Source organism: Trichosurus vulpecula, chromosome 2 (genome assembly GCF_011100635.1).
Source record: "Trichosurus vulpecula isolate mTriVul1 chromosome 2, mTriVul1.pri, whole genome shotgun sequence".
NCBI lineage: Eukaryota > Metazoa > Chordata > Mammalia > Diprotodontia > Phalangeridae > Trichosurus > Trichosurus vulpecula.
The window spans coordinates 95,758,554-95,771,947 of NC_050574.1; the positions used below are offsets into that span (position 1 = coordinate 95,758,554).

At 39.1% G+C, this 13,394-nt stretch overlaps 1 protein-coding gene across 1 annotated transcript in view; it reads left to right on the forward strand.

The window, feature by feature from the left end:
* The window catches only part of NEK5 (NIMA related kinase 5), a 95,369-nt gene that overhangs the window by 54,014 nt on the left and 27,961 nt on the right, over positions 1 to 13,394 (forward strand). Inside the window, exons 12-15 of the mRNA XM_036747401.1 lie at positions 4,843 to 4,909; positions 5,411 to 5,524; positions 8,210 to 8,296; positions 8,905 to 8,982. Coding sequence (XP_036603296.1) covers positions 4,843 to 4,909; positions 5,411 to 5,524; positions 8,210 to 8,296; positions 8,905 to 8,982 — 346 coding nt within the window. The remainder of the gene's footprint in view (positions 1 to 4,842; positions 4,910 to 5,410; positions 5,525 to 8,209; positions 8,297 to 8,904; positions 8,983 to 13,394) is intronic.

The window sequence follows — 13,394 nt, forward strand, 5'->3', positions numbered from 1 at the left end:
AAACATTCCCCTGTCTCTCTGAATTCCTCATATTTATTATTCCTAATGGCACAATGGTGGCAGCTAGGTGGCACAGTGGATAGAGCCTAGAGTCAGGAAGACTCATCTTCCAGAGTTCAAATCCGGCCTCAGACACTTACTAGCTGTATGACCGTGGGCAAGTCACTTAACTCTGTTTGCCTCAGTTTCCTCATCTGTAAAGTGAGCTGGAGCATCTTGGCCAAGAAAATCTTAAGTGCGGTCATGAAGGGTCAGACATGACTGAAAAACAACTGAACAAAAATGGGACAATAATATTCTATTAAGTTCATATGATGTAATTTGTTCCCCCCAGTATTTTTCCAGCATTTAAACACTGAAGTTTGAATAACTCTTATTAAGCCAGGTCTTCTCCATTCTGTAATTTTGTAGTTCATACAGAACTTATATGCAGAATTTATAGTATTTCCTATCACATTTCATTTTATTAGATTCAGGACATCAATCCAGTCTGTCGAAATCTTTTTGGGTTTTCATTCTGTCATCCATTATATTAACTATTGCACCAAGCTCTGTGTCATCTGCAAATTCAATAAGCATGTAATTAAATCATTGATAAAAAATATTGAACAAAACAGAACTCAGGAGAGAGCCCTTTCTCCAGACTGACCTCAATCTTCCAATCCCCATTCTTTGTGTGGAGTCACTCAGCCAGCTCTGAATCCAACTGACATTTCATCTTCCTGTTCAAAAGCCTATGATGAGATTTAGTCAAATGCCTTTTGAAAATACTGTGTGTACAAAGACTGACTTAACAGCCTAGGAACTCTTTCCAAAAAGGAAATGAAGTTGGTCCAACAAGACTTAACGTATAATTTAGAGCTGAAAGGGGCCTTAGAAATCATCAAGTGAGATCCTCTCATTTTACAAATGAAAAGACAGGCCCATCGAGATTCAGTTTCGAATAAGGGTCCTCTGTAGGGATGTACTAGTAAATATTTAACAACCAAAATAGCCATCATTTTCTTAGGTCTAGTCAGCCAACCAAAAATTAAATCAAGCCCTGATTTGTAGCATTTTCCAATTTCCATGGTGTAAATGTTCACACTGAAAATTTAACAGTCAGCTCTAGTGGTATGAGCTGTCTCCAGCACACACCTGCTCTGGCTCGAAATTCAGTTCCCTTTCCACAATAAGACACAATGAAACAATTCCAATGAGGAGGAAAAGGGAGAGGTTTTTTGGTTTGTTTGTTTGTTTTTAAAGATATTGATATGGATGCAAAAATCAACATGGTAGAGATTTTTTTAAAAGACATGTTCAGAGCATGGAAGGAAAAGCAGATAATGGAGAATGAATGCAGCAATGACGCAGTCCTATATGAACAGTTTCAGGAGTGGTAAAGTTCAGAGGAAGCTAAGACTAACAAAGAAAGCTAAGGATAGGAGAAGGTGTGTGTGTGTGTGTGTGTGTGTGTGTGTGTGTGTGTGTGTGTGTGTAAGCTTTACTGGGGGAAAGAGAAGCCTTAAAGAAGAGATAGGGCAGCAACTTGTGGTAGATGGAATGATGTTAACTGATCAGAGAGATAAGACAGCACTGCTCTTTTCTCTGCCAGGAAGAATGGTCTTTAGACTGGAAATGACAGCATAAAAATGACTAATAATGAGTTGGAGTGGAATGGAATGTAAAGAGATTACATCTTGGGAAGGTTAGTTAAAACACTGGATGACAGGATTCAAAAAAAAAAATTTGACAGGCTAGGACAGTGGACTGAAATGAGTAAGAATGATTTAAAAGAGATAAACGTAAAGTCTTACGCTTGGGCTCCATAAATCAACTTCACAAATACAAGATTGCAGAGGCATGACTGGATCTCAGGGTTCTAGTGTACTGCAAGCTCAAAGTTAGTCAACAGCGTGATGAATGCTAATACAACCTAAAGGCACAAAAGAAAGAGGCAAGAAAACTCATACAACCCTAAGTTGCATTAAGAGAAGTGTTTGTTGTTCAGTCGTGTCTAGCACTTCAGAACCCCACTCAGGGTTTTCTGGACAAAGATACTGGAGTGGTTTGCCATTTCCTTCTCCAGATCATTTTACAGGCAAACAAGGTTAAATAATTTGCCCCGGGGTTACCCAGCTAGTAAATATCTGAGGCTGGATTTGAACTCAGAAAGATGAGTCCTCCTGACTCCAGACCCAGCGCTCTGTGCACTATGGCACCACCTAGCTGCCCAAAAGAGAAATATAGGATCCAGAATTAAGGAAGTTATAGTTCTGTGGGGTCTGGCTTGGTCAGTTGGCGCATTAGTGGTCAGTTCTGGACAATATATTTTGGGAAAGACATTGATAAGCTAGAATGCACCCAGAGAAAGTCAACATGGATGATTAAGGTTTTGGAGTTAATACCATATAAAAATTAGTTGAAAGATATGACAATATTTGGCCTGAAGAAAAGAAGACAGAAAGGATTAATAATTGGGTTTTTTATTTTGTTTTGTTTTTTATAAGTATGTGAAGACTTGTCACATGGAAGAGAGATTAGACTTTTTCTTCTTTGGGGAAATGTGTTCCACATTCCAAACAACCAACTTACAAACATTTGGAAAGCAATCTGATTATAAGTAGGGGACTGTCTATATTGATTTTTTTCAAAGTGGGTTTTTTTTCTTTTTAAGGGGGAACCTTCCCTTAACCTATACCCTTGTCAACTGCTACCCCAACTCTTCCCTCTTGACTGCCAAATTTCTTAAAGAAAATCTTCTCAATGACTCAACTTCCTTACCACTCACTCTCTCTTAACTGGCTTCCTTCTCTATCACTCCACAGAAATGAATCCATCATCAGTCAGGTCACCCACATCCTTCTTATCACTGAATCCAGTGGTCTTTTCTCAGTCAAGACATTTTCTAGATAGAAGGTAGAGGAAGTATAACATTTATTTAGATACAAGAGAACCCAATCCCAGGACCAATAATTCCAATTCCATATAGTAGCAATTATATTCCAAAACCAGTAAGCCCACCTCAATGTAGCAACAAAGAAATTATAACGAAGTATTATAGCAAGGAGCCAAGTCATACCTCCCCCTAACCCCCCTGGCTAATGTCTTCCTGTAAACAATCACTCATGAATCCTAACTCTCCACTCAGTGCTCTCTTTTGCAGCTCTGCTGAGTCCCAGTTCCTTGATCTCCACAACTCTCTCTTGTTCTGCACTCTCCACTCTGCAGTCTCTCTCGATGCTGGCTCTCCCTCAATGTCTGCTGCCTCAATGTCTTCTTGATGTCTGTTTCTGAATCCTGCCGCTCTCTGTTCTGCTGCTCCCAGTTCTGGACTCTCTTTTTATATGGTTCTAGCCAGTATCTGATTGTCTAGAACTCAGGTCTCTGATTGGCTGAATTCATGATTGACTGGAACTCATGCACATTGCCTCTGGTCTTAGCAACTCCCCTTAGTGCCCTGAGGGCTTCATGCCCACAGTGGCTTATCACCTAGTAAGTAGGGGCTTTAGGCCTACTTGCAAACAAAGATATGATCAGGCTTTCCCACCAGGTCCTCCTGAGGCCTATTGAATGGGTGGGGAAGATCTTCCTGATCCTCCCAGACCATAATTATCTCTCCTGCTCTGTCATCTAGTTCCCGCCTCTCTTGTGTTTTGTGTTACAGTTGTTTGTGATTATCTCATATGCCATTCTAGATCTTAAGTACCCACTCTGTGCCAGGCACCGTGCTGAACAGCTTACAAATATTATCTCATTTGAACCTTGCAACAACCCTATGAGGTAGGTTCTATTATTATCCTCATTTTTCAGTTCAGGAAACTGAGGCAAACAGATGATAAGCAACTTGCCCAGGGTCACACAGCTACTGAGTGTCAGAGGCCAGATATGAGCTCAGGACTCCAAGCCCAGGACTTTAGTCACTGTGGCACCTAGCTGCCTCATGAAAATAGCGCTCTGCAAATAGTAGTTGCTTAATAAATAACTAATTAACATTCAAATTGAATTAGAGAAAACTGATAATTAAAGTTATTTGTTTTTGAGCATAGACACAAAAAAACTTTGTAATCACACAAGAAAGTTTGTCCGGTAAATCTTGAAAGAACATTGATTCTGTTTCAACTGGACCTGTACATGCTTTCATCCATTTAAGAAGCCATTTGTGAAGAACTTCCTCCAATAATGCAGACTGGCACCTTCTCTGCAGCTTTTAATCTTACAGAGTTGCTTGAGGCATATGAGAGTAAATGACTTGACCAGGATCATACAGGCAGTATAGGTCAGAGAGAAGACTTGAACTCAGGACTTTCTGCCTCTCTATCCACTACACTGTGCTGTCTTTCACATCAGACTCTAGTAGTTATGAATCAGTGACATTAAATAATAAATCATTTAAAATTTGAATACAATTCTGCAGGTAAATATATATTGGGTTTCTTTTGAATGTGCATATGTAAGACTAGAGGCTGGTTTGTCAATATTGAGTTAACCAAACACTTCAAAAACATCCCCCTTAAAGAGACAAATAGATCTTGTGGCATAAACAGATTGTGAGTTGGATTTTCTACGAAAACACTAAGTTGTCTATTCCAGGAAAAGTAGCTTTGGAGTGGACCCTTCTTTCCCACTGTTATTCCCCCTCCACCCACTTTCTGTTCACTCTCCATTCCATGGATATTTTCCATGGAAACACTCCATGAACCTCCTCCTATTTTTTGACCTTGGAGTTGTCCTTTTCACTGCATAAAGGTGAAGTAAAATTGAATTTTCAGCTGTGCACCAAGATCTGCCAACTGTCAATATGGTTTCCTCAAATTATTTTAAATTGCTCCTCTAGCTGAAAAAAGTATTGCTTTTCCTTAGGCCTGCTGAGTATCTTCAGAGGAGATTGGAAGCTCGACAGTATAAGCTGAAAGTCGAAAAACAGTTGGTAAGTGAAGTGCTAAATTCTGGAGAAAAATCAATATATCTAACTCTGAGATTTTGCTTTCTATACCTTTCTGTGCCTTTTTACTTGGACATAGAGCTTCCTGTTTTTTTCCCTTACAACATCAAAGGCAATTCTATTCTGTATTCCATCCCCAAGGGGTTAAACATCAGATTTTTCCTATCTCCCTTATCATTTATCCATTGAGAAACTGGAACTAGATGTCTCACATGGCACCATAGAATATTATATTTCCATTGATATGCTTTCCTTTTATTAACTTCTATTAGAGGCTTCCAGCTTCTAATATCCCTAAATATTGAGTTTAATTCATGATGAGATTCTTTTTTTAGAATAGAGAGAGCTAAGGGAGAATGTTTTTAAAAAGAAAACTGTTTTGCATTATAAATGATGTTACTAATAGGGCCTTTGGCTCATTAGAAAAGAATATTTTAAAAATAACGATTTTTCGTTTCATTATTTATATTTATTATTCATTGATAGGGTCTTCGTCCATCTTCAGCTGAGCCAAATAACCAATTACAAGTGCAGGAAAGAAAGGGAGAGCAGCCCAAATTCCAGGATCTACAGTCTAAGAAGAATGAAATTAAACAAGAGGTCAGTCAGTCAACAAGCGCATATTACGCATCAGGCACTGTGCTAAGCTCTGGGGATACAGAGAAAAACAAAAACATGCTCTTTGCCCTCAAAGAGCTCATATACTAATGGAGGAGCTGATATGTAAATAACCATACATATGTGGGGATTAAAATTGACTGTTCTACAATAAAGGAGACTGTGGCAGTTCTGAGCCAACGACCCTTTATTAAAGGGTCCACGGTCCCCTCCAGTGAAGTGGACCTCAGCTCTTTCTCATGATCTGAGATGCCCCCTTCTTCCAGGGTTATTTTTATAAGGTTTGATACCAGATTTGGTACATGAACACTCTAGAGAAGCTATACAAAGTACAGAATACCACTGGTTGATAGACCTTGCTTTGTGGACCAAAAGTGACATATCAGTCAGGGCGGGGGTGGAGTGGGAGGTTCACAGTTTGAGTGAAGCATGGGGCATCTCCACTGACCAAGTGGTTTAAGATGGTCGTACGAAGTTCACTTGTTCATGTTGAACAAGAGGGAGTGGTCTGGAGGTGCAAAAATAAATTGAAGGACTTTCCGTGTAATTGAGTCACCTTTGTCATGCTGAGCTTGGTCGGTCACCTCAACAAGAAAAAAACAAGAGTGGAGGGCCTCTAGTTAGATTCCTGTGACTAAGCAAGTGAGCTTACAACCTGCAGTTCACAGCTTCGGGGTCTAATATACAGAACTCATCATCACTACCCCATGGAATGATATCAAACTGATTAATACTGATTGGAATAGAGTAGGGATCCAAATGAATCACTTCTCACATATACAGTGTAAATGAAAGTTTTAAAAATGCTCATATCTTGCAGATCAATAACTATTATTTATATGTTAGCATCATTTATTTTATGAGATGATATCGGTGACAGTGTCACTTTCCACATGAGCAGAAGGGGCAGTGTGGTGTGCTGGTGAGAGTGTTAGACTTGCATCACAACCCCAGGGCCTGAGTCCTGGTTCTGTTTGGTGTGCAGAGGCCTTCCCGACCTAACACCAGCCTGCCCTTCTAGCTTTATCCCATCACCTGTTGCATTTTGTGGTCCAGTCAGACCGGCCTTCTAGATGTTCCTTGTACTCATACAAAACCACAACTAAGATATCCACAAGTAAATTGAAATTAAAGTATGATGCCTTCCACTAAGCAGAGTCGTGTGAAGAAAGGAGGATCAGATTTATGTCGAAAGCTTTCTAATGAGTGGAAATCAGGGATAATTCACTTTTTAAAAATTGCTTTTGCTTGGTTTATGGTCAATATCTACACACAGAGAAACACGACTCCTGCTGAAGAGCTGCTGTGGTCACTGACTGTTATGTTATTATTTGTTGGTCGGGTATCTTTTAATAAAAAGTTAAAAAAAAAGAAAGGAGCAAAGAAAAATTCACTGGCTTGGCCAGCTACAGGCCAAGTGAAGAGTACAGTGGGCCCACAGTCAGGACAGACCTGTGTTCAAATTCTGCCTCAGATACTTACTAATTGTATGACCCTGGGCAAGTCACTTAACTTGTCTGCCTCAGCTTCCTCATCTACAAGATGGGGATAATAATATCATCTGCCTCGCAGGGTTGTTGTGAGGATAAGATGTAACACTGTATGGTGCTTTGCAAGCTTTAAAACTCTACATAAATGCTAGCTATTGTTATCAAAGTAACTGAATGATTTCTAACAATTATTATCTGCTTCTGCCCCATGCTCCAGGCCATACATAGGGTTTTTAAAAAATAATGAAGCATATTTGATCATATTGCTCCTAAGAATAAAAAGGGGTTTTGCACCATTAATAAAATTTAAAATACACCGTTTATTTTTTCTTTGCCTCATTCTTTTTAATTCTTGTTTTTGTAGATGACATATTAGCCTAATAGTATATATAATTTATAAATGCACGTAACAAACATTCTACAGTCCTTTTCTCCCAGAGGCAGGCTGACCACACCTGCCCTTTATGGTTCTAGAGTACACTGAGGGATTGGGGGGGGGGGTGTCTCTTTTCTCTGCCATCAGCTCTGTGTCCTACTAACTTTGTTTCCTCTCACTGTTAAGTACCACCAATTAATACCTCAGTTCCATTTAACCACTAACACCAATCAGCTTTCACAAAGGAATATTTGCCTTAAAGAAATAAGAAGGAACAAAAGTACCAACATTTCCCCCTGCCACTTCAGGGGCAGACCCTCTCCTGTATTACCTCAGTCTCTGGGGAGAGTGGGTTCACTTTTAGTTTAGTTTCAATGTAAACACTGATCCCACCAAGTTCATACAGGATGCAGCATGAGTGCCAGCTGAGTTCTTGTCTCAGGTACTGCCGGGCTGGGTCTTGAAGGTCATTGCTGAGGGTCGTCTCTTGTTTCTCAAGGCATTGATGCCAAGCTGGCTAGCTATTCAGTGGTACCACATCTTTACCATTTCACACTTGACAGAAAGACGTGGAGAATATTAGATGCCATTGTACCTTTTGTTTGCTAAATATGAAAAGGCATTTGATTTTTGGTAGAACAAAACATTGCCTTGAAGGTTCTTTTCCAATAATGTGTCTCCCATCCATCTACCAAAATCATTCGAGATTGCTTAAATGACACGAAGACTTTTGGTGATGTTTAGGTTATCTTTGCTAGGTTGCTCACATAAACATGAAAAATGTTTATTTTGCTTAATTAGGAATATTGGAAACAGTTAGAGGAAATACGCGAGCAGTACCACAATGACATGAAGGCTATTAGAAAGAAGGTTGGAAGAGGACTTGAGGTAAAAAAAGAAAAAAAAATCCATTTCTCCCAAAGGGATTGTTATTTTTTTTTTTAATTTAGAATAAATACATATATTGAACAGCTATCAAAATTAATTATTTCCTTTAAAAAATGAGGTTTAAATTCCCAACAGGAATAGTAACATAACATTTCTTTAGAGAGAAAAACTTTGAGTACATTGAAATTCTCTCAGATAATTGGGGAATATAGCAAAATCCCTGTTGATTATTATTATCAATTGGTCGAAACAAGTTTATCTTGAGAGCCTGCATGCTTCATGGTAGAGTGAAAAGATAGACCTAGTTTTGAAACCTACCTATGACTTTAAATAGTTGTGTGACCATGGTCGTAATGCGTGCTGATTGACTGATCTGTAAGATGGGACTAATACTTGCATTACTATCTACCTCATTATGTAGCGAGGGTTATTAAATGATATTATATCAGTAAAGAACTGTGTCAGCATCAAGGGCTTATATAAATATAAGCTATATTATTCAGATGGCATGACTAATGGGCCTTTTTTGCACTCTGACTTTTACCAAGGAACTTACTGAATTTTTACAGGGTGGATTCAAAATTAATCATAAACATTTTGTGTTAAAGGAGGATTCAAACGTAAGTCACAAGACTTATTTCGTGAAGCAGAAAAAGACGTACATTCACCAGGATGAACCTAAGGAGGTAGGAGAACCAGTGCAGGTACTGATGTCTATGAATGGAATTTTATTGTAAAGTTCCCATAAAGATTTCCTCGTAATATACAAGATCAGCTCCTTGAAAGTCATGTGTCAGTTTCTTAGTTACATAAAACCAGTCATTGAGATATCATAGTGAGGAAACCATCCATTTAATTAACTTTCAATATTGCATTTTTTTATGAGTGGAAATCTCAGTTGCCTCCAGGTGGACTCCTATCACAGTGCCTTGTATATGATGGGTGCTTAAAAAGAGTGAATTAAATTCACTTGAATCACATTCCTTATTATATAATACTTATTTGCATACACATTTCCTCTCTCCTTCCATTTGATCATAAGCTCCTCAAGAACAGGCAAGGTGTCATATCTGTCCTTCTACCCCAGTGCATTACACAGTACCTTGCCCATAGTAGATGCTTAATAAATGTTTTAATGTTTTTATTTGAATTGAAATGAATTAAAATATGTTTTCAGTAATAAATTTTAAAATGATCAGGTTTTGGTCACAGGTCTCTATCTTTCAATTTTCCCTTGACATAATTTTCTAGTTACAAATGTTATATATAATATGTAAATATTTGCATATATATAATTTTTTTTTTGCAAATTAGGTGGTATTTTTTAGGATCTATCCTCTAGGACTTAATCTTGCCAAGCAGAGAGATATGGTTGCCAAACACAACATGAGATCAGACTATAAACTCATTTGTAAAATGTTATGGACAAAATCTCTGGAAGATTATAAACAGTATCACCTCATAAAATAATGAGAACCAGTAGAGGGAAAAACAAAATTGCAGATGGCTTGGCTAGGGGCACAGCTAAAGAAAATCATTGTGGAGGCATTATAAAGGAAACTGGAAGGAGGATAACAAAAGGAAGAAAGAGGAAAATGATCTGTAAGGATTTTGAAAACAAATCCTTTTCTCCATTAATGACAATGGAGCCACCCATCATATTTGGACTCCAACAGGCTCTAGTGTGCTGCCTTAGAATTAGATGGAATTTAGGAAAACAAATATGGGAAAAGCTGCCGGATTTAACCAAGTAAAATCACTGAAGCTCTGTGCTGGAGGCAGTGGGATTTTGAGTGTTAAAAGTTTGATTTTCAAGGGGTCTAATAAATAGAGGGATACCAGAGGCTTTGGTGGGGAAGAGAGAAAACTTGGACCTTATTGTTATTTTTTTTTAAAAGATGACTATGAAAATTTTTACTAATTACCAAACCATGTGTCTACTTTTCCATCTCTGTATTATTTATTTGATTAAATAAATAAATTTATATAACATATAATAAATCTTCATTAAAATAATGTACACGAGTATCGAAGGAACCTTCATGAAGATATATGTGAGAAGAGAAGAGGCAGGCAAATGTTATTCTAAAACAGATCACATCTTCACAGTCACACAATTAATTGGAAGGTTCAGACCAAACAAGATCTTGCTGTACTTATTATTTGCATGTTGATTTGGCAGAATAAAATGTTTGCAGAGGCGGTGCCATTGGGTGTTTCCCATGAGTATTTTCAAATCTACTAGATTATTTTTGTAAAGATTCTATAGAGATGGGAAAGTAGAGCTATCTCAGCTATGTCTTGCAAGAAGTCTTGTATGATTTAAAAATGTTCATGAGAAACATGAACAGGAGGGCCTCTGGAGACATTTTGTTCTGCCAAATCAAAGGCTTGTTTTATACTTGACAAATAATGAGCACACTGAGATCTTCTTTTCTCCTCAACTCTCAATCAGTTCTGTGACTGTGAAGATGTGACCTGATCATTTGTGAAAGCCTGCTGCTTTGCCTCTCACGTGTACCTTCATCTAGGTGCCTTCGGTGCACGTGTATAAACTAATGACCCTTTGAGGCAAAAAACAAGGCGATTCATGCTTGCCAAAGCTATTGCCACTATGATGGAGGACTTCTAGTGCCCAGCAGAAAAAGGGAAAGGGAATTTCCTAAGGCTGGTGAAGTCCTCCAGATGCTTCTGTTTGCAAATGATGGGCCAGTTGCATTGAGCCTTGGAACACTGCAGAGCTGCCTCTGTAAGATCCATCATCACTTAGAACCATTTGACCACACAGAAAGAACTATGTGGATGGAGAATGCCTGTTGTTCAGGTTTGGAGAACCTGTGGTCTTGAGTCCACATATGGCCCTCTAGGTCCTCAAGGGCAGCTCTTTGACTGAACAAAGGGCTGCCCTTGTGAACCTAGAGGGCCTCATGTGACCTCAACACCACAGGTTCCCCACCCTTGCTAGGTTTTTTTAGGAGGTGGCTAGGTGGCACTGTGGATACAGTGCTGGGTCTGGAGTCAGAAAGACCTGAGTTTAAATCTGGCCTCAGATACTTGCTAGTTATATGATACTGTCCAAATTATTAATGTTTGTTTGCCTCTTCAACTATAAAAAACAGGGATGGGTTGTTGTGAGGATCAGATGAGATAATATTTGTAAAGCGTGAAGTCTAGTGCCTGGAACATAGTAAGCACCTTAGTGCTTGTTTCCTTCCCTTGTGTTCAGTTGGCTGTACAACTATGGAACTAGTCCATCAGCAGATACATCTTGGATAGACTCTGCTGAGAAGCAAAGAGCTGTACCATACAGTGAATGGGAAGAAGAGAAAAGGATGAATTGCGTTTATGAAATTGTGCATTGTTTATAATGCTTCTCTCTGCAACAAAGGCTTGTCTTTCATCCAGTGATGTCAAATGGTTTAAAGCCCTATAGTCCCAAGAGTCTCTGAAGAATTAAAGTTGCAGGTTACCCAAAGGACAAGGAAAGGGGGATACGGGTATACGAGCAGGCTATGACATGTGAACATTGAAGGATTGCACAGGAAGTATGATGTGGTGAATGTCATCAGAGAGAGATCTGTGACTGGAAGAGGAGGTGGATTGCTTGTGCAGTCAGGTTGAAGGATAACTGATAGGCAGCCTTTGTGTTCTGTCGGCATCCATGCAACATCAGGATGTCTAGATGGAGGCCCCCAGAGTCTTGGATGAACTTCTTATGGAAGATCTAGAGCAAGGAGGGCATGGACAAGAATGGCCACAATGGGCGGCAAATTGAACCATTGAAGAGAGTGTTTATATTGATGAGATCGTAGATCCAAGGAAGCATTGAAATATTTCCCAATGTCTTGTATATAGAACATCTTAAATAAGAGCCACAATCATTCAAAGGAGTTTGGCCTAATGATCCACACAGGAAAAAACAAGTGGATGAAAAATCCCTCTCTTCTATACCACGATAGGCAATCATTTATATAGCTGACCAAACTGGTTTATCAATGTGTTTATCTGGGACAAAGGCAACAGGCTGGGCAATGTGTTGGGATCAGAACTAAACTGGACAGGGGAGGAAAGTTTGAATTGAATTTGATAAACTGAGCAGCAGGTGAAGTGTTCTGAAGCTGCTTCCTGTTAAAGGGTCCCCTGAACTTGCTTCTTTGATCCTGAAACAAAGACCCATGCTTTTAATCCAGCAATTCCTCTAATCACTTCCAAAGTCCATACTTCATTACGGTGTGGAAGCTGTGGCAGCGGGTTGGAAATTCAAGCAGGTTCTACCATGCTAGAAAGGATTTGAGTACTGCACCGAAAACAGGTTGACTTAACTTTTCTGAGATCTAGCATAGCTAAACCACAGGAGGCGTATCACTAGTAGGCTAGGTTCTTGGCAATGAATTCATTGGACATGGCAAACATGCAAAAGAAAATACTAAAAAATAGTAAATGGCATTCACTGCTGTGCAGCCCTCTTTTATCTCTGCGATGATAGTGCAGAGTGGCAGAAAAGGGGCAGAGACCTCTCTGTAATCAATCACATAGTTTTTAGATCATCTACATACTTTTAACTTTCCTACTGGGTCTCCAAAGATGAGATCCCAACACAATCACCATGGAGCTTAATGAATGCTTTTGAATGAATGAATGAGTGGGCATACTACTAAAGGAACTGAACTGTATCAATCTTGACATTCTTGTTGAAAACAAAAACCAGAAGAAAGAAGAAAGTTGCAGCTTAGTGGAAGGGTGGCTCACAAGTCTTCCTTGGAGAGGCAAATAAAGGAATTGATGGAGTGGATGGTGGAAGCATCATACTTGGATTCTGACATCACAGTCCCAAATGCGCTGATAGAGGAGGGCATAGCATGGAGAACAGAGATAGGAAATGCAGCTGGATTAGGCCAAAGGACCTGTACTGGAAGCCACACAGGTGTGATAGTGCTGAGAGAATGATTAACATGATAGTTGAGGTAAGGAAAGATACAAAAGGCATGGAAAAAATCCAGAACTTTATTAATGCTGAAAAAAATGGAGACCATTAGAATTCCAATAACTAGTGGCCTTTATACTCACTTTCCCACCTGTATACAATTTTATGAGGATT